Source organism: Sorghum bicolor, chromosome 3 (genome assembly GCF_000003195.3).
Source record: "Sorghum bicolor cultivar BTx623 chromosome 3, Sorghum_bicolor_NCBIv3, whole genome shotgun sequence".
Taxonomy (NCBI): domain Eukaryota; kingdom Viridiplantae; phylum Streptophyta; class Magnoliopsida; order Poales; family Poaceae; genus Sorghum; species Sorghum bicolor.
In genome coordinates this window covers 63,207,139-63,232,437 of record NC_012872.2, presented here as the reverse complement: position 1 = coordinate 63,232,437, position 25,299 = coordinate 63,207,139, and the positions used below count along the sequence as shown (strand labels likewise).

General features: G+C 43.4%; 3 protein-coding genes across 7 annotated transcripts; 2 read left to right on the top strand and 1 right to left on the bottom strand.

Annotated features, from left to right (window-relative positions):
* Positions 6,290-10,540, top strand: LOC8072097 (bifunctional riboflavin kinase/FMN phosphatase). Of its 2 annotated transcripts, none has more exons than XM_021455882.1 (10): positions 6,290-6,559; positions 6,729-6,915; positions 6,995-7,125; positions 7,548-7,617; positions 7,754-7,819; positions 8,643-8,797; positions 8,884-8,973; positions 9,062-9,201; positions 9,404-9,493; positions 9,656-10,061. In XM_021455882.1, exons 1-10 carry the CDS (start codon positions 6,493-6,495, stop codon positions 9,713-9,715), a joined length of 1,056 nt encoding a protein of 351 aa, XP_021311557.1. In that variant the 5' UTR covers positions 6,290-6,492; the 3' UTR covers positions 9,716-10,061. The 2 variants fall into 2 exon arrangements, with proteins under 2 accessions (XP_021311557.1, XP_021311556.1); XM_021455881.1 differs by lacking the exon at positions 9,656-10,061 and adding an exon at positions 10,072-10,540 and having other exon boundaries at positions 6,304-6,559.
* On the bottom strand, positions 10,673-16,995 carry LOC8075604 (DNA polymerase eta). 3 transcript variants are annotated; one of them, XM_021455880.1, is made up of 14 exons: positions 16,650-16,995; positions 16,441-16,561; positions 16,240-16,351; positions 15,976-16,143; positions 15,733-15,897; positions 15,435-15,538; positions 15,150-15,269; positions 14,760-14,883; positions 12,927-13,040; positions 12,604-12,795; positions 12,066-12,162; positions 11,828-11,985; positions 11,274-11,376; positions 10,673-11,191 (listed from the first exon to the last, which is right to left on the bottom strand). In XM_021455880.1, exons 1-14 carry the CDS (start codon positions 16,723-16,725, stop codon positions 10,923-10,925), a joined length of 1,923 nt encoding a protein of 640 aa, XP_021311555.1. In that variant the 5' UTR covers positions 16,726-16,995; the 3' UTR covers positions 10,673-10,922. The 3 variants fall into 3 exon arrangements, 2 of the variants coding, with proteins under 2 accessions (XP_021311555.1, XP_002456380.1); XM_002456335.2 differs by having other exon boundaries at positions 11,286-11,376; XR_002450991.1 differs by lacking the exons at positions 10,673-11,191; positions 11,274-11,376 and having other exon boundaries at positions 11,857-11,985; positions 12,693-12,795.
* Positions 17,127-20,068, top strand: LOC8075603 (pentatricopeptide repeat-containing protein At4g21190). Of its 2 annotated transcripts, none has more exons than XM_002458471.2 (7): positions 17,127-17,340; positions 17,432-17,522; positions 17,623-17,721; positions 17,983-18,126; positions 18,464-18,676; positions 18,804-19,214; positions 19,550-20,068. In XM_002458471.2, exons 2-6 carry the CDS (start codon positions 17,433-17,435, stop codon positions 19,146-19,148), a joined length of 891 nt encoding a protein of 296 aa, XP_002458516.1. In that variant the 5' UTR covers positions 17,127-17,340; position 17,432; the 3' UTR covers positions 19,149-19,214; positions 19,550-20,068. The 2 variants fall into 2 exon arrangements, with proteins under 2 accessions (XP_002458516.1, XP_021311558.1); XM_021455883.1 differs by having other exon boundaries at positions 17,132-17,340; positions 17,425-17,522; positions 19,550-20,051.

The following is a 25,299-nucleotide window of genomic DNA, read 5'->3' as shown; positions in this document are numbered from 1 at the left end:
GGTTCATAGCAGTGCGGTTGTCACCGCGAGAACCAAGGAAATGCTATGGTCGATTAGATACAAGCATACAAGAGTTTAAGCACAAAGAACCAAAAAGGCGGAAAAAGACACGAGTTTCACTTTCCATTGATCCGCTCGCCATAGCAATGGCGAGAATCATGGGATTGGAAACAAAACATCAAACAAGCAAAAAGGTGCTCAATCCACATCTTACTGGATCGACGGGGATTGAGAATAAGAGAGAAGAAGAATGGAGTCCACGTTCTTTCGACCCAACTCATCATGGAACAAACGACGGTTGGATAAAAAGTGATACGACTCTACGATCCAAACTCACTCGTAGGGCACCACGACTGTGCATCTAAATCAACACAAGGCTATTCCTAAGGCCCATAGTGATGCGGTTGTCACCGCTAGGTCCGAGGGAATGCTATAGTCGAAGTGGTACAAGCATACGAGGTGGTTAGGATAAACACGCGAAAACAAGGTAAAGCCCGATGGCTAGGGCGAGGCGACTCGCAGCCATGAGCTCCACCTAACGAGTTGGCTTTCATAAGTCCCACGATTGTCGTCCGCTAGTCTCCCACTAAACTAGGTCACGAGTGGCTCGCCAGGTGTGGGTAGGAGGCGCACCGACAGCAAGTCCATGGTGACCACGCTTGTGGGTAGAATAGGGTCGCTATTATTCATAGCACTAGAGAGTCAACTAAAACGAGGGAAACGTGCTAGGTTTGGCATTACGGCCACCGTGGAACGATCCCACGACCGAATGGTCGAACCTACTACGATCCCTGACCGGCTCGAAGGCTCGGTCCACAACAACGACAAACAACACACAACCACCAGAACAACGCATGAAGAACCTCAACACAACGACTAGCAACACGATCGACGCAAGACGACACAGAGTAGCACATACGTCCATAGCACAAGAGATAGAAATGGATAGATAGGTAAATAGACCGGCACGAAGGCACGGCACAGGCATGGATAAAGATAGATCATATGAAAGGTGTACGACAAGTATGAACGATGATAGAAAGATGTACAAAAGCGAAAGGGGTTTTCGTCGGCGTCGACTAGGGTTCGACCTTGATGGCGAGGACGATGCTCGATGACGTGCTGTCGAGGCAGGGCGCCGCTGTTGCTGCTCGTGGCTATAGCTCGTTGGAGTGGGGCGGCATGGTGGTTCGCTGCGTTCTCGGCTCCGGCAAGGGGAAGTGCTGCTGCTGATGCTCTTGGCTGGCTTCTGCTCGGTGCGGAACGCTCGGCGTCGGCGCTCGGCTCGGCGGCGACGGGTGCGCGAGGGCGAAGCTTGACGTGGCAGGGTGGAGCTCGGTGTAGAGCGCCGCCGTGGGCAGCACGGCGTCGTGGACGAGGAGCTTGACGCGGCGGGCGGCTCCGGCGCTTGGTGAGCTCGACGTCGGGGCGTCCACGGGCTCCGGGGGCGATGTGCTCGGCGAAGGGGCTCGCGCTGGTGCCCGGCGCGCGGCATCGGTGGCTCTATCGACGGCGTCGCGGGGTCGAGGGCGAGGGCGCACGACGGTGGTGGCAGAGCTTCAGGGCGAGGACGACGCGGGAGAGCGACGTGCTCGCGGTGGCACGACGAGGACGGCGTCGAGGCTTGGCGAAGCTCCTGCTCGGCGATGGGGTCGCGGGTGCGTCAGTCCTGGACGTGGCGACCATGGCGTGCCCGCGGTTCGCTGGGACGAAGGTCGGCGTTGCAGAGCTCCGGGGCGTGGTCGGGGACGCGTCGGGGCGTCGCGACGGCGGCTCGGCGTGCGACGTCGAGGAGAGAGGCAACGCGAAGGAGGCTCGGCTCGGCGGGCAGCAAGGGAAGAGGAGACGGGGTGGCGGCGCCAAGGGAGAGCAGAAGGCGGCGTCGGCGTTTTATAGGCGTCGAGACTAGGGCTCCTAGGGTAGGGCGTCGATCCTCGACGTCTGTGTCCGCAGCCGGACACGCGGCGTGAATCGCGGGCACGCACGCCGAGGGAAGAGGGCAGGTGCGCAGGGTGCGGCTTACCATCGAGGCGGCGGCGGCGGCGTCTGGGAGCCAGGAGCGCGCGCGGCTTAGGGCTAGGGGGTGGCTTGGGCCTCTGCCTGGGCCGCGTGGCTTGGAGGTGGGCCGCTGGGTGGCTTGGGCCAAGGCCCCGGTGGAGGAGGGGGGGTGCGAGCAGGCCGGCTGGGCCTCGCGGCTTCACAGGGAAGGAAGGGAGGGAGGTGGGCCGGCACTGCGGGTTGGGCCAGGGCAAGGTCAGGTTGGGCCAGCAGGGAGAGAAAGGAATGGAGAGAAAGAGAGAAATTCGGCCCAAGAGAGAAAAGGGGGTTTTCCACTACATAACATGATTGGGAGGGAGGGGAAAAGAGATAGAGATGAGTTACCACGAATTTAAGATAATGCGATTTTGAGAAGAGAATTTCGACAAGAGCTTGGAAGAATCAAAGGAGTTTGAGACGTATTCCAACGAAAAGGTTGAGAACGGATTCGCTTCGCCTTAGAGATAGGCTCAACGAAGATTCGGGAAGGCTTTGCTACGGATTTGTGCACTCCAAAAGAAACTCAAAACCCTAAACAAGATCCAACTTAAGACAACTCACGAATAAGAGCACTCGTCTACAAACAAATCTACATGTATGCCACGATTTGTTAGCGGGTTAGGATCGAGTTTAACCTAGAAACTATATGGTTCACACGATTACAGGAAAAATTTTAAAAATCTCGTATTTTTGGTTTACGTAAAAATCTGGGATGTTACAGCAAGGTAATGAGATTACCATAGCAATGCTCATAGATATATATATATGATAACACAAGGGGTGTATTTGGTTGGGTGGTCTATTTCTAGCCTGGATAGAATCTTGGCCTGGGTAGCTTTAGCCTGTCCCAGTAAACTAATAGCTAGTTGTTTGGTTCCCTGTATTATCTAAGTCTGCCTAGCATATGACGTGTTTGGTTGTCTGGTTTGTTTCGCATAGGATCACCTTTTTTTTGTCATGGTAAGTTTAACCCCAATTAGAGCACACTGTCATTCCACCTAAGATCAAATGCCACTGTGGTGTCCATGTTATATAGCCTATCAAATTCATTTTTCCAGGTCTTCTGGCCGCTTGACTCCTCTGGAGTTCCTGGCGTCTCGGAGAAGGTTACGGACCCTAGTGAGGAACTAGAGCCTCAGATCTGGTTTTTCCCACATATTCCCACTAAAATCTTGCATTCCATCAACACAAAACACAATTTGCTTGTCCTCTCTTGTCCGCAAATCCTGTTCTACGACCCTCTTTGGTTCGGAGTGACTTTTCCTTTTCTCATCTGGGTGGAGCTTGGATAGCAGGTAACGGTGATTCGTGGTGGGAGTGAGGATGCTGGGCAGGTTGGGCTCTTGAAGGGGCTCAAACTGTCAGAGGAAGAGCAAGCTGGGGTGAAAGGGGCGTGGAAGAAGGAAGCAAGGGAGATCGGGAAGGTGCCGCAAGCAGTGGGGAAGCTTTTGTCGTAGAAAGCTGGGGCCTGTTCGAGAGCCTGTTCTGCTGCGGCCTGGGCGCACCGGCGAGCGGCTTCGCCGACGCGAACCCCACGCGGTGGCACACGAAGTGCTGCCTGATCAGCCCACGACGTCCTTCCCCTCCGTCCGATGCCGCCGGATCGAGAATCTGCACCGCCGCGCGAACCTGCTGTCTCCAGCGAGAGCCGCGTCTCGTCGGGGGGAGTCGTCCTCCCCGCGGGACAGGCTCTCGAGGACGGCCACCACGTAGATCGCCACCCCCGCCTCTGCCAAACTTAAATCATAGCTAAACTTTCAAACATAGTGACTAAAAAAGAGTTAAAATAGTTTAGTCCCACTAGTTACTCTTGAGCAGCTAAAATAGTTTTAACTTGCTAAAATTTAGCATGAGAAACTAACAGGCCCTTAATATTTTTAGAAAAAAATAGGAAAAAAAAGAGGATGACATGGCAGCTGCAGGGTGTGCCATGTGTCGGCACCAGATGGTAACACAAGGCTCCCGGCTTAAGGTGAGGGTCACGTAGGTCAATCGACGTTGAGTGGTCAACGATTGGCTGATTAGGTCGAACTGGGCTTGGATGGGTCCAGATTGGGCCTAGGTTAGGTCCGCGGATCAGGCTTGAGCTAGACCCATTCTCACACGTGTCTCACTACGGTAGCCTTGTGAACTGTGATTGGAAAAAGACCATTTTATGTCTCTCAACTTTTAGAAAAAATCTAATTTTCATCTCTGAACATTAAATCGGAAAAAATATATCCCTCAATTTTTTAAAATCATGCACATTACATCTCTAACATGGTTTTGAAAGCGGTTTTGTTTTTTTTCTTTTTATTTATTTCGGTTGAATTTTTCGAAAAATCACGATAAATCACATAAAAATCATAAAATAGAAAAGAGTAAAATACACTGGCGGCCCTTTAACTTGTCAGCATGTGTCACTTTGGTCCATGAACTTGCAAACCCGAAAAAATGACCCCTGAACTTGTCCGCCTGTGCCACTTTGGTCCATGAACTTGCAAACGCGAAAAAGTGCCCCCTAAACTTGTCGACCTGTGCCACCTTGGCCCATGAACATACAAATATGGAAATAACACCAGCTGCATGACACTGTTCTGTCACGTGGCCGCCTCTAGTATGCCATGCATGGCACTGTTTATGGTGTTGACATCATTTGGGTGCCATGCATGGCCTACCAGAGGCGGCCACGTGGCAGAACAGTGCCATGCAGCTGGTGTTATTTCCGTATTTGCATATTCATGGACCAAGGTGGCACGGGTCGACAAGTTTAGGGGGCACTTTTTCGCGTTTGCAAGTTCATGGACCAAAGTGGCACAGACGGACAAGCTTAGGGGTCACTTTTTCGAGTTTGCAAGTTCATGGACCAAAGTGGCACAGGCTGACAAGTTAAAGGGCCGCCAGTGTATTTTACTCAATAGAAAAACTAAATTTGTTAGACTTTAGATGAGTAGATCTACACATTGAATAGATAATATAGTATGTTTTAGTACAAAATTTTTGATGTAGCTTTATATCTATACTTTTCTATAATTAATTAGACTAATTATAGCTACAGTTTCTATGGTCCAACTGTGATGAAATTTATATAGTGGGCTAATTATTCTATACTTGAGTTGTAGTAAAAAAAATCATACTCATTGGATCATGTATTATAACTAAGTTATATATGATCTAATTGAAATTTTTACCACAGTTTAAATATATAATAATTAGCTCAACATAAAAAATCACGACAATTGGATCATACAAACTATAATTATGAATTATTCTAATTAATTATAGAAAAATACAGATTTAAAGCTACAACAAAAACTTTGTATTAAAGCATTCCATATTATAAGTTCACTGTATAGATCTACTTATCTGGAGTCCAATAAAATCAGATTTACTATTTTATAAATTTTATGTGATTTATTATAATTTTACAAATACTCAGCCGAAATAAATAAAAATGAAAAAGACAAAACAGTCTTCAAAACCGCTCATAACTATGTCAGAAACGTAATATGCACGGTTTTAAAAGTTGAGGTATGTATTTTACCTAATTTTGAAATTTAGAGATAAAAAATAGACTTTCGCAAAAGTTGAGAGACTAACTTCTATTGTGATTCATATGCTTTATGTTTGCCAACATTTTGTATTAGCCGGCCCATATGTTTTCCAAAAAAAAGTTAACCCGGGCCCATATGAACGAGTTAGTGGCGGATACAAGGAGCACTCCATCGGAAAGGAACAGTTTTCCTTTATTCAGCTTATTATTATCACGCAACTCTGCTAGCGAAGTGATTCAGATTCGTGACGATCATGTAATATTCCTTTGCTCTAATAGTTTATTCCGCCCGTCCAATAACCGCTCGGTGAGCGCACAAAACCTCACCGCTCACCTCGCCACAAATCACAAAGAAAACTGTACTATTTCTGCTATACGTCTCCATCAGTCATTTTCAGGTTCATCAGACAAATTGTTTCACCGGAAAACTCCGTCACGATGTTTCGAAGTGCATGCCACATTAGATCCAACGCCGAAAAGAGCTGAGGCCACTGAGTAGTGACTAGTGACTACCCGAGAGCTTAACGCAAGAACGAACCACCGCGCTGGCGGGAGCGGCTGGCCAGTGCGCGGTGAGCCGGTGACCTGAGCCGAGCGCGCACGCCTCGCCGGAGTCCAGTCGCACACGGTACCAACAGGGCAACGGGGACGGAACGGAACAACAGCACCCGGTTCGCCTACACCCCACAAGCCGCAAGCCGGCAGCAACGCATCCCCTTGGCGGCTAGGCCGCTTGGCAAATTGGGTCTCCCTCCGACTCCCATCCTTGCGGGCCTGCGGCGACCAGTGGGCAGTGGCCTCTTCCTCCTCGCGCACTTAAATCCCCCGCGCCGCCTCCCCCCACTTCCTCCCCAACCCGCGCCTATCGACTCCGCGCCTCGCTCTCGCTTTCGCCTCCCTCCCCCGCCTAGCGTGCGTCGACCATGGCCGCCGCGGCGCACGAGGTCTCCGCCGTGATCTTTGATCTCGACGGCACCCTCCTTGACACAGGTACGCACGCTGGTCCATGTCCATCCACCCAGCCTCCTCGCCATCCCGCTCCGTTCCACCAGAGCCGCTCCGACGGACCGATCAGATAGCCTAGATGCACATTTGCACGTGTGCCGTGTCGCTATGCTGTAGCTGATTCGCACTGTTCTATGGCGTTGTCTTGGCGCAGAGAGGGCGACAAGGGACGTCCTCAACGAATTCCTGGCGGCGTACGGGAAGGTCCCTGATGCGCAGAAAGAGGAGAAGAGGCTGGGCCAGATGTATCTGGAGTCCACCACTGGAATCATCAGAGATTACGGGCTGCCGCTCACGGTCGAGGAGTACTCCAAGGCGATGCATCCGCTCTACCTGAGAAGGTTTCTTTTCAGTTTTGACATGTACATAACGCTTCTCAGTCTACAACCTCAAGCGGTAGCGGCTTACTTTCTCCTATAGGTGGCAAAAGGCGAAACCGCTTCCAGGAGTGAAGAGGCTTGTCAAGCATCTTCACAAGAACGGAGTGCCACTCGCAATTGCTTCTAACTCCGTTAGGAGAAATATTGATCACAAACTTCCGAAACTAGAAGGTAGGAGGATAACTGTTTGCTTCAGTCCGTATCTTGTGATCTTGTCAATGGCATAGCGCATAGATATGTCTTTTGGTGTCGCCGCTTCCGCAGCAAATAAGTACAGTATACCTTACCACTGATGAAGAGGATGGAAATTCTTCCAATGTGATTCTAAGGATTTATCTTGCTTAAATATGTTATGTATCTTTCTTTACTCATTGACTGAGTGTCCATGCTCCATTTCTGACAACATGGATCATGCAAGTAGCTTAACATTGCTAGTCCTGATTTATACCATGGTTCAGAGTTCAGACAAATAAAAACAAGGACTATTGAACTAGTAAGGAATGAGGACACTCATCTATCTTTATTCGGTGTGTTTTCTTATTATGTATTGCATTAGCTGCTTAATCCATGTAAACTCCTTAATTGTTTTCCAGATTGGGGAGAGTGTTTTTCTGTTATTCTTGGTGGAGATCAAGTCCCTAATGGGAAACCTTCCCCTGACATGTGGGTACCTTACCATTGTTGACCAATCATCTGTTGCTAATTGTTACTTTTAAGTGCTCAAGTGTTATGATGTTTCCATTCAACTAGCATTGTGTAGCACTGTTTGTTACTGATCAGGTATCCTGCATTCTTCTAGATTTTTGGAGGCTGCAAAGAGGCTTGGTGTAAATCCATCGTCGTGCTTGGTCATAGAAGATTCTGTGTAAGTGTAGGAATGATATCTTCTGGGCGAGCCGTTGTGCCTTCGTGAAAAAATGTTATCCTTTGCATGATTCATAACTTATCAGGACCTTGCTTAAAAAAAACTTATGCGCACACTTTTAGATGTTATTGAAATCCGATCGGTAGCCAAATGATGTAACTTCCAATAGATTCTGGTATGCTATGATGGCTATATTTAAAGTGGATCCCTTTATATCTTCTGTTGAATTCACACCAATCACAAAAATTAGGGGCTCAAGGCATCAACGGTTGATTTTTTATTGGCAGAGATAAGGTTAAAATTTCCATATGCAAATAACTGATAAGTTCACTTCCTTTGGTTTTCATCAGCGTTCTATTTTCTATGTGAAATGATATGGCCCAATGTATGATTAGGGACACAAGTTTCCTTTTTTTGTCACTGGACTTCGGGTCGACCCAAAACAAACGAACTGTTCCAGATTTCCAAGCAAGAAAATGGGAAAAATAAATTAAGGCAGTGAACCAGAACTACCCATTGGGTACTCACTTGCTTTTCTAAATTTATTTCATTCTCACGACTTCTCAAAACCTGACCCTTTTATACACCTCTTACACGTATACGTAGGATGCCCATACACTTCTTTCAATCATAGAACATTATAAGGCTCACAAAACAATCAATAATATTTATATTTACTCTTTCATAATCGCTCTCAACTATGTTGAATCTTCATGTCACTAAAGTGATAAGTTGCATGCTTCCAATGTTGATGCATTGAAAATAATGCACTTGGTATGTGCTATCGAGTTATGGTTTCTGCTTTCTTGGTCGTTTTTTATAGTGTTGGCGTCAAGGGTGCCAAGGCTTCTGGGGCAAAGGCGGTTGCAGTACCATCACTTCAAAGTCAGAGGAAACACTATTATATTGCTGATGTCATCATCTATTCACTTTTGGACTTTGATCCTGAGCTATGGGCTCTTCCTCCATTTGAAGATCGTAACTCTCTTCATTACCACTGATTTTGTTTTCTTTGATAAAACTGTCATTATTTCAAATCTGATGATGGGTGACATTTATCATAGGCATTCAAGGTGTACTGCCGATTGATCCCTTACTTTCAAATGCCAGGATAGGTGATAAAATTGTAAACAATCTTCATTGGGTAATTTCAGGTTAAACACTTTCTGATTACTCTTATATACTAGTGTTTTTTAATACTGTAAATCACACACCTTTTTTACTTTGACTATCTGCAAACAGATGACTGTACCTACGAGTGTATTCCTGACCAAATATCAGGAATTTATTTGGGTTGGGCCGAGTCCAAAGTGCATGGACTCTCCAAGGTTATCATAGGTACTGGGTGGGACTTCTCACAGCAGACTGTCGAAAGAGTGATGGTTGGTACTTCTTGTTCTTTATGTGTCGTTGTTTTCATGCGGGAGGCCAGCTCTCCAATGATTTCCCTACAGTTCTAAGTATCTTTTCTGGCACGGGATTTTGAACATTGGTGGTCTAGTAATATTTACTAACAGATTAATGCATAGTAAGGTTTCCAAGTTTTCTCGGACAATCATTTGATTTGTGGTTTTTCTTTTGCAGCAAGTAGATTTTCTTGATTCCTCTGGCAGGATTGAAACAGAGCCTGTGAAGCTGCTTGTAATTGGCTACATCCGGAAGCTCCAAAGTGCGGTAATAACCTTTTATTAAATTTAGCTATAACTTGAGAATCTGACTCCACTGAATTTTTTCTTGTACTGATATGCCATGTAGAGGATTGCCAGGTAGTATGCCTTATAGCTTATATAGAGTATGATGAATGAATATTAACTTATTTTCAATTCATCGAGATAGAAGATGGCGACGGCTGACACTTATTTCCGATACAAGGAAATAAATGACTCTAGAAAATAAGAAAGATAACCAAAGGCTTGTCTTGAGCACAACTATATTGGCACATTCCTGGGGATTCTGTCTGCCCTTAGGCTTCTCATAGCTCAATGTCACGTCCTCATTATGTTTGCATCATTTCTATTTCATATTCTGCTATGGATCTCCTTTGCCACTATGTCATGCAATGCTGGACTTCTTAATTTATCAATAAGTAGTACATCATTTTTCCGCTTGAAAAAACATGAGGCCTTTGTATCATTGTTTGCTAAAAGGAAGGATCAAAATTATAAAATCAAATATAACCACAAATATAATTTTATGTGCAAGCTCACAAATCATGATATGATTATATCGACTATATGTAACCGTTATGACAGGATGATATATTGCAAGCTTTAAGTATAACCGACGAAGACAGGAGCATTGCAAGGGAAGCATTGGACCTCCCAACTTTCTCTGAATATGCTAATGACCTTCATCTTGCCTAAGTCGGGCCTTATCATTGCAATCTCTCACCTCACTGCCTCACGTTTGTATTTGTTATTGTTAACAAGCAAACATGATGTCAGCTGCATTTTCTTCCATGAAGACTTCATATAAAATGTACTTGTTGCTCGGAGAAGATTAGAGAAGAAAAGAACGGAAGGCATGAAGCGTGCCATTTAGAGGTCGATCAATGTTACCATATGTTGTAGTAAATTCTTCCCGCTTAATTTTGTTTATGTATAATATACTACTGCACATGCTGGGCAGAGTGATAGAAAAGATGCGAGCACTGAAATGGGAAAAAAGTGTACAAATGATTCTTCACATCAAACAGTAGCACAGATGCACAAATTTGATCAACATGTATCGTCTCAATCTCACTGATTTATCTTATGCTTCGCTGAAAGACTGACTGCCATGGAACTAGACAGGTTCCATTTCCATGGTTTATTTCACTTTCATTTGTAAGATTCAAAGTACTGTACTCAATAATTTTCCAACATGAATATAGTAGATGCGATCCTTCATTAATGTTCATGTTTCCATCCTTCACCCGTAAGGGCAAAAACACCAAATTCCCAAAAAAAAAAAAATTATATTCACAAAGGTCCCATCCACCTGCTCATCACATATAAGGTACCTAAACATCTTCACATCTTACAATTACAATACACAGAGCTAGGCCGTTGTTGTGTGGAGAAGAGTAAAGAATAAACAATGAAGAACTAGCATAGCAACGTATCTAAGACCTTGCGGGTGGGAAGTACGAAGAAATTGTAGAACCACGTCTCTTCGTGCTCGGGTGCTTCGATGGACGGACCCACCCCTGTATTTCTCTTTGGATCTCTGGTGGCAGTTCCTCCACCACCGCTGGATCAATGTCTTGAATGTTGAACATCCATGTGTTACTGCCAGAGGGTTCAGCACAACTGTTGGTGTGGTTCCTATCCTCAGCATCCGCAGGCACATTGTTTTCTTCAGCTTTGTTTGCTTCCGAAGAACTCCCTGGACCTAATGTCACCATGAATATTCAGCAAACGAATAAATGTCAAATGTGGCAGTGGTTAAATCAATATCTGCATCAGCATCTTACAGTCCACCAAACCTTGATGGCTGCAAATTAGTCCATCAGATTTTCTTTTCTCATGGAAGGTAGATTGACCCCGTGAAAGAAACTTCAATATCGAGGAAGTTCCCTATCGTCATGAAACATCTTGGATGAGTTAATGACATGGAAACTAAAAATTAGTTTGTAAGTCATACTAGTATACTACCAACACAAGAAATGAGACAAAATAAAACAAAAAAAAGAAGTGAACAAGTTGAGTACATGTCAAACTTGGAAGCTTTTTTTAATGAACAGCACAATTCAGTGCTAATTTCATAGAAAAAAGCAAGAGAAAAAGAAAAATACAGCTTACTCAGAAAGAAAAGCCCTTGATTTAATCATTTGTGATAAAAAAGGCAAGCAAAGCACTAAATTTGGGGATATTCCAACTTGAATATTAAACAGTTGATGCTACTTTGTTGCCCGTAAGCAAGCAAACGGAAACAAAAGGAAAACAACATCTTCATTCACCAACAGCTTAAAAATATGACCAACAAGAAATCAGTTTGATGGCGTCCACCGAGGAGAAAAGAACTGACCTTAACTTCAGGCAACTTCTTTGATATTCTTTTTTCTTTATTTGCTTGGCATTGTTTAGCTGAAATCGTAGACACAGAATGTGTATTATTGTCTTCTTTCTCAGACGTAGATGGCTGGCATTGTTCTTCATGAATTGGCTTCACAAATACATCGTTGTCTACAGAAAAATATTGGAAGATCCTTAAAGAACAAACAAAAACTGCAAAAAGTAGGCACACTTGAACTAAGGAAGATCACCAAGAGATGGATCCTCAGGTACAGACGAAGAATCAGGTATAGCCGGAGGTGCAGCAGAATTAGGACCTTTAATGTATCTCAAGATTGAGCTTGTTCCCTGATAAACAAAATTAAAATAACAAATAAAAATTAGCAAAATGCATTTGCAATTTTATGTAGGGCCTGACTACACATATGAATAATGACAGATTGTATATGGTGTAGCATTTGCAAACATGAGAATAAGGCACCACAGTTCAGAAATGACAGATAACAAGGTTGCAGACATGTTAGCACAGATTTAATAGGAATTTTTGTTTCCATTTTGCTTTAACTGATTGTAATTTCATTAGTATGTTGGTGTTATAAAAGCTGATGGAACTTCTACATAATGTAATCTCAATATATGTTTGGTTTGAAGGAATGATACTTTATTTATCAAGAGATCAAAATAATATACTGAAGTTGCCATGTTTCCTTGTTTCTCTAAGGTGTCTCAACATTTAAACAAGATAACATATCCAATCATCAATTGCTAAGAAAGCTTTTATAAGCATACACTAGGTATATCAAATATTTTGCTTGCAGTAACAGAAAGGGATGTTATGCTCCATCCAGTGTTCTGAGATTCTAAAAACTCGTGAAGACCAGATTCAAATAGCTTCATTGCATCCTCCTGAATTTTCCGAGTCCCATAGCGCAAAGGACAGGATTTGGAAGGGAATTTCTTCGTTGAATCACGTTCATTTTCCTGCAGTAAAAGTAGAAAAATCAGGAAGTTATGGTGTGCAGTGTGAAACTGGACTAGATACATGCCTGACCATTTTACCAGAAAATTACAGTACCCTAAAAGGAAAGATATTAGTATATTACACAAAATACCTTAGATGCTCTGGCATGAAGAGTTAGCGTTTGAGCAATTCTCTTGTTCTGGTTCAGGTCAGATTGGATCCGTTCACTTAATTCTTCACAGAGTTGATCCAGCCAGCCTTTGACCTACAACAAATAGACTGACTGAATTAACTGAACCTTAACAAAAATTTTCCTAGATTCTTACATAGGAATGAGATATTTTGTTTTTTGAGCCATGCATGCGGGATCCTTTTTTATTCTCAAATACATGCATGTGGCATCTGACTCACGCTGCACAAAATTTAAGTTAGGAAGGGTACTGCATCTAGCATCCTTTAAGGCCATCAAAGTGCAGCATCATAAAGCACCAACATAAGTCTCTGTTGTACATGCTACTCATTCAACAAACTAATATTTGATAAGAGCAGCAGTAGTCAAGTACAATGACTGTTCAGAATTAGTCTGGTGTAAGCTCTACAAATGTGGCTGACATGGACCACAAAAGTTTGTACATGGAACTGCCAAGTTTTCTTTAGTAACCACTGATTGTCTCACTGACATGCAGCGCTCCGAGAAAATTGCTATTCTAGGACTACCAAACATGTGGCTTTGCTAAAATAGGATTCCTAACATTGACATCGCAAACGTTTGCACTTTGTTTTCCATGACATTTGGTGTATTAAATCTCTTTTCTTATCTAAATACATGTATTTCTCTTCTCTTTGGACTCTTTTATCCTTCTGTCATTTGGACGTTGATTACGTACGGGAATTTCATCGGTCTTTCATCTGGCCACCGATCGATTCATCTCCCGGTACGAGTATGACCGTGCCCTAGTGACGCCGCCGGCCGCCCAGCTGCTGCCCCTCCTTCCCTTCCAATCTGGCGCACGCCACTCCCCTGCCTGGTGTCGATGATGGATGGAGAGCCTCCACCTGGTGTCGATGGAACCAACGATCCTGGTGCCTCATTGCATATGCCTCATTGTTTATTAATTTTTACTATATATGAACGTGTGCACTTCATATATGCCATGCCCAGCCAAGGCACCGGCACCAGCCAAGGCACTGCCCAGCTAGGCGGCGACGGCAGGCAGCAAGTCAGTCACGGTAGCTGCGCAGCCAGCCAGCCCAGTGAAGAACGACCGATGAAATTCCCGTATGTAACCAACGTCCAGATGACAGAAGGATAAAAGTCCAAAGAGAAGAGAAATACATGTATTTAGATGAGAAAAGAGATTTAATATACCAAATGTCATGGAAAACAAAGTGCAAACGTTTCGAATGTCGTTTTAGCGATGTCAACGTTAGAAATCCTATTTTAACAAAGGCACATGTTTGGGAGTCCTATAATAGCAATTTTCTCATTTTCAAGCTATTTCACCCAAGTCAAATAAGTATGCAGCTAAGCATATGGTTCTTCATACATCATGTGCCAATTGAAATGCTGTTATGGGGGTCAGCTAGGGGGCAGGGACCCATAGGATTAATTAGAGCTATTGGATCAATTAGAGATAGGGTTAGATTCAGGTCAATTAGATATAGGATCGGATATGATTCATTAGGATTTGATTGGGCCTTCCTTACGTGGTGAGGAATCCTCTATCTATAAGGGAGGTGTCAAGGACAAAAAGGAATGAAGAACAATCAGTTGAATTCACCACAAACACTCTAGTCTCCCACTCTCCCTCCAAGCCAACTTTGTCAGGCTATCGTCCTGGCACTAGTTATCCCCCAAATGGACTACGGTCATGACAAATGCTATGCTCTATCATTATAACTTCTGGATACTCTGTTGCTTGAGCAGCTAATAACCAAAGATTTTGTAAAAGAATAACGAAAATGACAGAGTAAGTATTATTACAGAAGCGCTGTTCTTCAGTGCTCTTGGGCCAGGAAATGTCTTTCCACACCCATGACTCTTGGGTAAAAGACGATCCTCAACTTCTTCCCCACTAATGCCCCTAGCAGTCTTCCATAACCATGTGCTGCATGAAGTCAAACGCTTACAAGATGAGTTAGTGAGCATTTGCCTATTTGGCATGATATTAAAAAAAATATGCAAAGAAGCATGTTGGATACAATGAAGCAACTATCAACTTAAAAGTTACATCAACTGCTAAAAGCCAAAGGGAATAACAACTATTAACTCTTTAAAATGTGATATCATATCTTCACTATAAGCTTATATCTACATTAATCAAGCTAAACCAAATAATCAACACATTAATAAATAAAGCATGAACATAATTACCCTGTATTTACTCCATACTGCTCTTGTAACTTATCCTCTGTAAAACTTAGGAGATCACCAATGGTCTCAACCCCAAGATCATCCTGCAAGGAACTTCCAAGCTTACCACCAAGCTGTTTCCTGAACAATATGGTTATTCTCACCATTCAGTTTCACACCATGCATAGTTTCAATTAAAGCACAATGTTCTGTGGTCTAATAATGATACAAAGTCCAAAAACTTTTCCCAGAAAACAGCAAAAACCCAGAAAGAACAGAGGCATCTTGTTAGAGTTAGATGATTACATCTTCTTCACAGGTAATGATGCTAGAAAGTCTTGAACTGATGAAGAAGGGACAACAGTTTGTTGAGCAGGCTTGTGCATTCCACTGACAAGTTTAGCTAACATCTGTGCAGTATAAAAACAATGAGTGGAAGACTTTAGCAAGAGAAAGGAATCAAGGAATGCAGAAAACATAAATACAGGAAACTGAGCTGATTTCCTGAGCATAGCAAAACTAACACAATAATAACCATGAACTACCGAACACTTTTGTCAACAGGAAGAACAGCATCTACTCACTATTACGACCCATTATAAACCTTATTGTGAGCAATCCCAGCAGAGCATGTGAATTGGGTTTCCTCCAGAACTCTGACTCGTAACTGTGCAACAATAATAGCTCCACATGCCAGTAACTTGTCCTGGTAATCAGCGTCTGATCGACAAAGCCATGCCCTCACGTTCTTTTCCTTCTCTCCGGCATCCTGATTATATCATGACCTATGATCATGTCACATCAAACAGAAGAGGAGCAACAAAACTATTTGTGAAAACATTCTTACAGACAGAAGGCCCAAGATATTTGACTTTGCTGCCTCCATAAAAATCTCCTCTTGTGAGTCTGGGGGAGCTTGTAAGAGCATTTCCTTTGCTGCATCAGTAAGGTCAAGATAAACTTCGTCAATGGATGCCCGCTCGCACTTCCCTTTGCTTGCAAGGATTGCAACAACCTGAAAGTTCAGTTGCGAAATATAGACTTATTATTGTATAATATGCCATGTAAGTCCTGTGCTGTTAAGGAGTTGGAGTAGTAAATTAGTCTCTACCTCAGAACCAGCACTTCTGTAAAGATTAAGGTCGGCCTTGCCACGCGCCACTGGGACCTGAACCAGATTAATACCAGGACAGACACTCTTGGCCTCATCTCCGCGCATGGACCTGAATAACCACCACCAATTCGTCCGAAGTTACGACTTAAACAAATTCCAAGTAGACGGGACTGTCGACGAAGAAAGGAAGGCACTCACCTCTTCACACCAAACCCACGAGCCTCGTAGCTGACGGCAATCAATCCGCCGCCTTTCCAGTCGTTGTACTGCACCACGGCGGTCGGCTGGCCCCTGAGCGCCGGGTTCCTCCGCTGCTCGACTGCAGTAAAGCAAATGGCCACTTTTCGGTCGAAGAACTGTTGGTCATGGGCGGGGTGGGGGAGGGAGAGGCAAGGCTAGTCACGTACCTTGAACGTAGAAGCAGTCCATGTCGACATGGGCGATCACCCGGGGCTCCTGCGGCTCCGGCCTCGCCACCGGCATCCCCGATACTCTCCCCTCCGGAAAAAAAAAAGAAAAAAAAAAGAAAATGATAACCACCGGACTCTGCGCTCGCCCTCAGTCCTCGCCTTCCAATTATTTCCAGCCGCCACAGTGCCTCCTCTCCCTTTCCCGCTTGGTAGGTCGGGAGTCGGGACTCGGGAGGCAGCAATCCCTAGCCTAGGTCCGGGCGGCGGCCATGGGCAGAGCCGTGGAGGAAGCCTTCTCCGTCCTTTTTGCAGTTTTGGAGGAAAGCTTCTTTGGCAGGATGAAGAAGATGAACGGGCAACTACATAAGGCTCATTTACTAGACCAGCCCACGGCCCATCGAATACAAAGCCCAAGCCCGAACATATACAGTACCAATGTGATTTCCTTGAAAGAAAAAATAAAACTGGAGAGATAAATCGGGATTACAATTCCAAGCTGCCGCTGTGCGGTTGCGGTCGCTCCCCTCCCGACTCCGGCCAGAAGCAGCGACGGTCACGGCAGTCGGTTACTCCACTCGGCGGCGGCGGTGGCGGCGGCGGCGGCAGCGGCAGCGGCAGCGGCAGCCCATCCTTTCCCGTTTTCTCCTCCAGTCCTACTGCTCTTCTGAAGTTCTGATACACTATAACGGTACTGCTCTCTTCTCTTCATCTAGGTGAAGGCGACGCTCTTATCTGCTTTCGTGGATTTTGTTTTAGCTTTTCGCTAATACAGATTATAGAATGTTTTGCTTGAGGAGCTACTGGTCGCCTGCATTTGCTTCAATAAAGGATGGGCCTGTTCGACATCAGATAAAGTTTAATTCTGTAGTGGTGAGCTTAATCTACTGTGCCGCTTGCGGTATGCATATGGTGGTTTAGTACTGACGGGAGCGGCCTATCATGATTCCTATTAATTGCGATTGCACAACAGGTTTGTGGTGTCAGGGGTCCAAGACCGAGATATCCCCGTGTGTGGAAAACTCAGAAGAAAATTGGGACTATTTCCAAGTCACAGAAGCTTGTTGAATGTGTGAGGTTCTTCACGTTTCTCTGTTCAGCTTTTGCAGCAAACTTTCAGTTTTCTGTATTTGTAGTAACTATAAGTTTGCCTGGTTTCATTAACCACCTATGACCAAATTTCAGTCACATTACCTGTACCATCATTGTATATTAAATAAGGGGAAACATATAGTTTGTGTAGGATGCCCTTTGCAAAATACTCATTTCCTTATGGACACATTGTCGAATTGAGTGTCTGAAACTATATGTCAACTTTTATCATCTTGTGCAGATTAAAGGTCTGTCTAATGTAAAGGAGGAAGTTTATGGAGCACTTGACTCATTTGTTGCATGGGAACTGGAGTTTCCCTTGATAGTAGTAAAGAAGGCACTGCAGAAACTTGAGGGCGAAAAGGAATGGAAACGAATAATTCAGGTGTTAAATGGAAGATCCTAGTTTTAATGTGAACTATTTGGTCTAAATTATTTTCCTACATATTCCTTTCAGTTGTCAGAATTTCTAGTTAAGGTTTCATACTGTATTAGCTGTTAGTCCCCTTTCTTGGAGAATGTTACTAGTAATCTCATCCTTTGACAAGTCAGTTAGCTGCTCCTAGTTCTAGAAGAATAGAATTAGCTGTTTTCTTTTAATAGTTAAACCGTTTTTTGAAGATAACCATTTTTTCCTTTACCAATACTGCACCGAGGATTTAGTCGGTCCTTTATAATAGCAAACCCTTATTCTGAACTGAAACAATGACCACATGATCTAGGTCATTAAATGGATGTTCAACAAAGGTCAAGGGAAGACAATGGGAAGCTATTACACCTTGTTGAATGCTTTGATCGAGGATGGCCGGATTGAGGAAGCAGAAGAGTTATTTGGAATGGTATTCTCACGATATATGGAGGGTTTGCCTCGTACATTTTTCATGAGAATGATTTCTTTCTATTACAGTGTGGGAGCGTATGATAAGATGTTTGAGGTAGGAAATGAAATATGTTTTTCCCCTTATTTCACCAGCTAAAAGTTGGGGTTTGGCTTCAACAGAAACATTAGTTGGGGATAATTATCCAAGCATTCTTATGATGTCTTACTCAAAAATTCTCCAGATTTTTGCTGATATGGAGGAACTAGGTGTAAGACCTGATGGTTCTATTATCAGGATGCTAGGTGATGTATTTCAGAAGTTAGAGATGATGGACAAATATGAAAAGTTAAAAAAGAAATACCCACCACCAAAATGGGAATATCGATACATCAAAGGCAAGCGCATCAGAATGAGAGTTTACCCCGATAATAAAACTGAAGAGGCGACAAAAGGAGACCCTGACACCGATGAACTCGAAGAGGTGGAAAGTATGCACCTTAATAATGAATTGGAAGAAGCAACAAGCTCAGGCCCTGACAGGAGCGTATTGGATGATGTAGCTTCTGGAGACCTTGGATATATATAGATCAGAGCTTCCATTTGGTATTTTTTGTGCCTGCTTGATCAAAGCAGACTAGAGCAAACTGAACTGGTAACACACTCTCCATTTTGATTTGAGATCCTAGAACCCATGTTGTCATACTTCTAAAACATGGGCATCGATATCTTCAGATCTACTTTACTATTAGATTTAGTAGAAACTACATGCCATGCTTTGCCATCAGCAGTCTTTTCGTGACATTATGGTGATTTTACCACGAGATGTGTTCTTCAGAGTTCAGTTACTTGATCTATCTGATTCGCTTGCATAAGGCTCATGCTTTTTTGAATGCTTCCAACTAGATTAAAATATAGCAATGGTATTAGGTACAAACAGTTATCGTTTTCCTAATGCTAATATTGCATCCATATTTCTGCTTTCCTCAGTTGTGCTGCAGATTGAGATTTTGGTGTAGCCAATTTCTGCCATTAGGAAATAAGAGATCAACTTTCGGGTTTCCAGCAGGGGCATATTCTGTCAAATGATCTGGTAATCCTATTCCATGGGTACCTGTATCTGACTGCTTTCGTGAACATATGGTTGATTTTTTAAGGCAATATCCTTCATGAACATATGGTTGATTTTTGAAGGCAATATCCTTCATGAACATATGGTTGATTGTTGAAGGCAATATCCTTCGTGAACATATGGTTGACTGTTGAAGTCAGTATCCTGGACATCAGACAGGGCAGACCATTATATCATCCGTATGGTCCTATATTGTACTGCATGGAAAGACTTGTGTTATGTGCGCTACTCATCCTAGAATGTAGAGGCAAAAACCTTCACAGATACTACTAGCTGAACTATTTTGCTGGGCACTTCAGAGTCATTTTTTGCAGCTCCGGCTCTAGACCCAAAAATACTCTGGCTTCTCTGCTATTTAAATGGCTCTTCTTTCTAAAGTGTTTGGTATGCACTTCCGGCTGCTGCCGGAGTCTGAGCTGTGTGTTTTCATAGCACCTCTTGAGGAGCTCCTTAGATTTCATGGATCGAGGATCTAGATCCGTGTTTTGGTGGATCTCGAGGCGGTGGAATTTGACGTATTTGGCTAAGAAAATAGGATTGAAGCTATTTTTTCAGATTTCTAGCTGTTGGGAGCTGTCCCAACCACCCTCTAACACCATAGGGCAGAGAAGATGAATCACCATAGAAGATGAATCACCATGGCTGAGCTGAACCATTTTGGGGAACTACAATCAACTGGGAGAAGCGATCACTTCATAAATGGGCCTGGGAATTTGGCCCATGCAAACAGGACCTCGCTATTTTCAGCCTACAAATCTTCTCGTACGCAAGCCTGCACATGCATCGCGTTCGGCGTTCCATCCCAAAGATGATGAACCCTCAGTAATAACCTGAACTGCGAGTCTGCGACTGCAGCGAGAAATGTGGCCGTTCGGGCCCCTCCAACCTCCACCTCCCCTCTTGACCCAAGGGCATCACCGGACAAGACGCTGGCCTTCATCCAAAATTCAAAAAAAAATAATATTCTTCGTCACATTAAATTTTACGACACATACATAAAATATTAAATATAGATAAAAAACAACTAATTATATAGTTTGCCTTTAATTTATGAGACAAATCTTTTAAGTTTAGTTAGTTCATAGTTAAAATAATTACTAAATATAAACGAAAATACTATAATGTTAAAAATCCAAACAAGGCCTCTCTTGCCTCCATGCTTATCCAGTACTGCCACGGTCAACAACAAGAAAGGAGATCAGGGGGAGAGGCAAAGGCGAGGTCGCGAAGACCAGGAAGCCATTGCCCGTCGCTCCTGAACGGGCGCAGGCGCAGGCGCCCAGCGCGGCCATCAGAGAGGGTACCGCGCCGTGCCATGACCATGAGCAGCAGACACCAGTGCACCACCAGCCTTTCTCCGTAGAAAAGGCTACGGCCTTGTTTAGTTTCGAAAAAAATTCGGATTTTTTTACTGTAGTAATTTCGTTTTTATTTGATAAATATTGTTTGATCATAAACTAACTAGAATCAAAAGATTCATCTCGCGATTTACAGACAAACTGTGTAATTAGTTTTTGTTTTCGTCTATATTTAATGCTTCATACATGTGACGTAAAATTTAATGTGACGGGAAATCTTGAAAACTTTTTGGATTTCCGGTGAACTAAACAAGGCCTACGGCGCGAGCTTTGCCATGCCATGCCACCAACAGTAACTAGTGGGGTGGTAGTGTGGTACGGCTCACGAGAGGCGGAGCAGTAAAAATTATCGGCGGATGCCAAGGGAAAGCTGGGGGAGTCTGTGGTGCGGGGACAGGACAGTGGTCCGCTTCCGCGCCCGGCGGAAGGGCTTTTCTCGTGGCACGGCACAGGCATGAACAAATCCGTTTCTCTTGTCCTCTGTGCGACTGTGCAGTGCTTAGCAGCAATTCGCTTTAGGCCTTGTTTAGATACGAAAAGAATTTAGATTTCGCTACTGTATCACTTTCTTTTGTTTGTGACAGATATTATCTAATTATGGACTAATTAGGATTAAAAGATTCATCTCGCGATTTACATTTAAACTATGCAATTAGTTTTTATTTTCGTCTATATTTAATGCTTCATGCATGTGACGAAAGATTCGATGTGACAGAGAATCTTGAAAACTTTTTGGTTTTTGGGTGAATTAAACAAGGCCTTAGCAGGACAAGGGTTAACAAACGCGACTTTGCGAACTGTTTGCTGCCCACTGCTATAGCCCGTGTTCCGAGGACAATCGATCTTACTATATACTTTAATTCGAAAAAAAATGCTGAGCTGACACTGCCATTGCGTATTCTTTAATCATTTTTTTGGGAGATTCATGTGCAAAGGCCTTGTGATCTTTACCTCGATGATTAGCGGCTTCTGTAGTAGTAGTAATTAGTATCACTACTCACTAGCATCAATTTTCCAAAAGAAAAAAGGTGGTTAGCAGTCAGGTAGCCCGGATTAGCTTGGTTTGCGGTCAGTCCTTGGCAGTTTGACTGCTGTCGTCTGCCGAAACCAATATTTAGGCTGTGCACCGAACGGAAATGAATGTCCTTGACACTTGCGTTTGCATTACAGACGATATGAAGCTTAGCAGACGAGCCCTGTGACTGCTATAGCCAATATTCAGTGTTGCGCTTTTATATGTGGTTACGTGTCCAGCTCAGTAGCTCATTGGAGTTGGCTGCTTGGCTGCATAATGACAGAAACTTCGGAGCTACAGAAAGTTGTGTTTGACTTTCGGTACTAGAACCACATGAAAAATCATTAGGATAAATAGTACCATTTGATTGACGTTTGAGTTTCCACTAATCTATGATAGGGCATATATTGGTGGTTTTGTCTGGTACTGTACCTCTCAGGGAAGCCGAAGCAGGTTTCTGCAAAAATGCTATACAGGAAAAACTGCAAATGCACGCAGCCTTCGTGACTCTGAATCGTGAATTCGTGACGGTGCACCAACCACAGCATGTCAGCATGTGTTTTCCCGGGTTTCCTTGCCACGGACTGAACTTGTTTAGCTTTCCTCGAGACGGGGTAACGAAAAGGAACCAAAGCGAACAGAGCGCATGTTCCAAGCACATACGTTTCATTTTCATGAGCCTCTGCGCGTTTTGCTTGCCCGGAGTGCCCCTGTTTGCTGGGTAGACGTGCATTCCAAATTTCTAATTCCCACTGAAAAAGTTTTGACACCTTTATCTGCACTGCACCCTTTCTCCCATCATCTCCTCACTTTGTCCTCGCCTGCCGCTATCCGGCCATACCATACATCTCGACATATCGTGACACAGCTAGCTCGTCAATAGTCAAGACTCAAGACGCAAGACGATTAGACGAGGCTCCTCCAAACTCCGAAGGGAAATTGCATGTTGGCTGGCTCCTCTTGCGATCATCCCAGGTATGTGCTCTGCTCTCGCATGTCCTAATCCTCATGCGTGGTGATGCGCACACATGTTCCTGCTAGTTGGAGTGGGTGTATGGGTCGCAATCATCTGTGCGGTGGTGCTTCCTCTTGGTTCCATATGCGTTTAGGTGAGCAGGTGATGTCTACGAGCGGCGAAATATATAGCTAGAGGTCGACACTGACACCGCCCCACAATGTGAATGTGATGTTCATCCTAGGAACGTCTCATTCTCAGCAAGCAAGGATCACGATCGGTTACCTCCTAGTACATCACCGGGTGGACTTCAGCGTGAGAATGCCTTTTAATTACCTTTTATATTAGGTTTGCGTTTGTTTTTTTAACGTTGAGGCTGCACATAGAAGAGATGTCCACTCCATTGTATACCTCGCAACAAAGGAAAATGGACGAGTAACTCCACAATTTACAATTCGTTGAAAGTTTCAGATGCTCGAGCAGACCCTGACATTACTGGATACACCTAGTGGTGATCTCTCTTAGTGCACGCTCGACGCCTTCACTTCACCTCATGCAAATCCAAGAGTCCCTTTCAGCCAGCTTAAACGCTAGGATTAGAGTAGGCTATACGCACTGTACGGTGTAAGTGCTGATGGGGCCCTCGCGAACGGCTAGAGGCATTGCCCGGCAGCCCTCATTTGCATACATAATAATACAGTACACATTGATGATCGTCGCCCATGCATTCTGCCTGTGCCCTTGCAGAGTCCCAGTTCCCTCGTTGTTTGTCCCATTGCATCTTGCCGGAGGACTCCCCGCGCGACTCCATTTTCCGCGTACGTACAATGTAAAATCTTGTACACATGTAAAATCTTGCAAGAGGCGAAAAAGAACGAGATCGTTGTATGAACAGGCTATGCAAATTCAACACTGGGGAGGAGCTTTCTTCGGAAACTTCTTGCGATGGTAGGATTTAGACTCTGTTTAAGTGGATCCACTGGCAGCTAACATTAGCTATGAAATATTATCTAGCTAAGCTACTACTCCTACTCTGCAAAAAATATATTATTCTTGGTTTTTCTAGAAATCAAACATTTTTAAGTTTGATTAGATCTGCTCTCTCTGTCCGAGAGTTAAATTTTTAGAGTTGTCTTGAGTCAATATTTATCAAGCTTGATTAAAATTACATAAACTATAATGATATTCATGACACAAAATAAACAAACTATGAGAATATATTTCATATATTGTATCTAATATTAATTTAGGGGCATAAATCTTGACGCTCTTTCCTATAAATTGGGTTAAAACTTAAAATAATGACTTAGGAGTTAGGATACCTTTATAAATAATTTATTCAAATAGTGTAAAGAATACTAATATTTGTGGCACCAAATAAATATATTAGATTAAATATATTTTATTATATCCTTTGTAGAGATGGAGAAATATCATGGGATTATTTTTTAGCAAATAATTATTGGCTGGATGCATCTCCAAATTGAGTCTTACACAAACAAGTAGTAGTCGAGTGTAGGGTGTGAATCAAGCCCATAGATTGCCGGCTGATTGCTTCAAAAGCGGAGAATATCCAGTCCCATCATTCTTGCTAGTGGTAGCCTGTAGGCAATTGTATTACACAAACAAATTTATGACATGTTTAGTTTACAGTTAAGTTTGCTATACTTTGTCACCTAGCTAAGCTACTAAAGGATGCACAAGTTTTGTTTTGCAATACTTTCGTGGCAAAAAAAAAACACATAACTTTATATAGATTTACGTTAACGGTCCGTACCAAACAATATATAAAACTACATATATGGTTCTCTAAAAAAAACTATATATATAGTTAACACTAGATCCACTTGAGAACAATCAAATATACTCAGGCATTGTTTAGTTTCCAAAAAATTTCAAAATTTCTCATCACATCGAATCTTGTGGCACATGCATGAAGTATTAAATTTAGACGAAAACAAAAACTAATTACACAGTTTGCCTATAAATCACGAGATGAATCTTCTGACCCTAATTAGCCTAGGATTGGACAATATTTGCCACAAACAAACGAAAGTGCTACAATACCTAAAATCTAAAATTTTTGCCAACTAAACAAGGCCTTAGGATTGACTAAGGCCGTGTTTAGTTCCCGATGCGAAATATTTTGCGACACTGTATTACTTTCGTCTCGTAAATTTCGACTAAACTGTGCAATTAATTTTTATTATTTTCTATATTTAATATTCTATGCATGCGTCTAAAGATTCGATTTGACGGAAAAAATCTTGAAAAATTTTA

What these genes read in the sequence shown, in the direction of transcription:
- LOC8075604 (XM_021455880.1), bottom strand. Translation starts at nt 16,725, where the DNA reads ATGCCGGTGGCGAGGCCGGAGCCGCAGGAGCCCCGGGTGATCGCCCAT. An exon ending in TTCATGCCAGAGCATCTAAG is followed by an intron (nt 12,796 to 12,926) that starts GTATTTTGTGTA and finishes CTTTTACTGCAG; the next exon opens with GAAAATGAACGTGATTCAAC. An exon ending in AGAAGTTGCCTGAAGTTAAG is followed by an intron (nt 11,377 to 11,827) that starts GTCAGTTCTTTT and finishes TCATGACGATAG; the next exon opens with GGAACTTCCTCGATATTGAA.
- LOC8072097 (XM_021455881.1), top strand. Translation starts at nt 6,493, where the DNA reads ATGGCCGCCGCGGCGCACGAGGTCTCCGCCGTGATCTTTGATCTCGAC. An exon ending in GGGAAACCTTCCCCTGACAT is followed by an intron (nt 7,618 to 7,753) that starts GTGGGTACCTTA and finishes GCATTCTTCTAG; the next exon opens with ATTTTTGGAGGCTGCAAAGA. An exon ending in AGACTGTCGAAAGAGTGATG is followed by an intron (nt 9,202 to 9,403) that starts GTTGGTACTTCT and finishes TTTCTTTTGCAG; the next exon opens with CAAGTAGATTTTCTTGATTC.
- LOC8075603 (XM_002458471.2), top strand. Translation starts at nt 17,433, where the DNA reads ATGTTTTGCTTGAGGAGCTACTGGTCGCCTGCATTTGCTTCAATAAAG. An exon ending in TAAAGTTTAATTCTGTAGTG is followed by an intron (nt 17,523 to 17,622) that starts GTGAGCTTAATC and finishes ATTGCACAACAG; the next exon opens with GTTTGTGGTGTCAGGGGTCC. An exon ending in CACAGAAGCTTGTTGAATGT is followed by an intron (nt 17,722 to 17,982) that starts GTGAGGTTCTTC and finishes CATCTTGTGCAG; the next exon opens with ATTAAAGGTCTGTCTAATGT.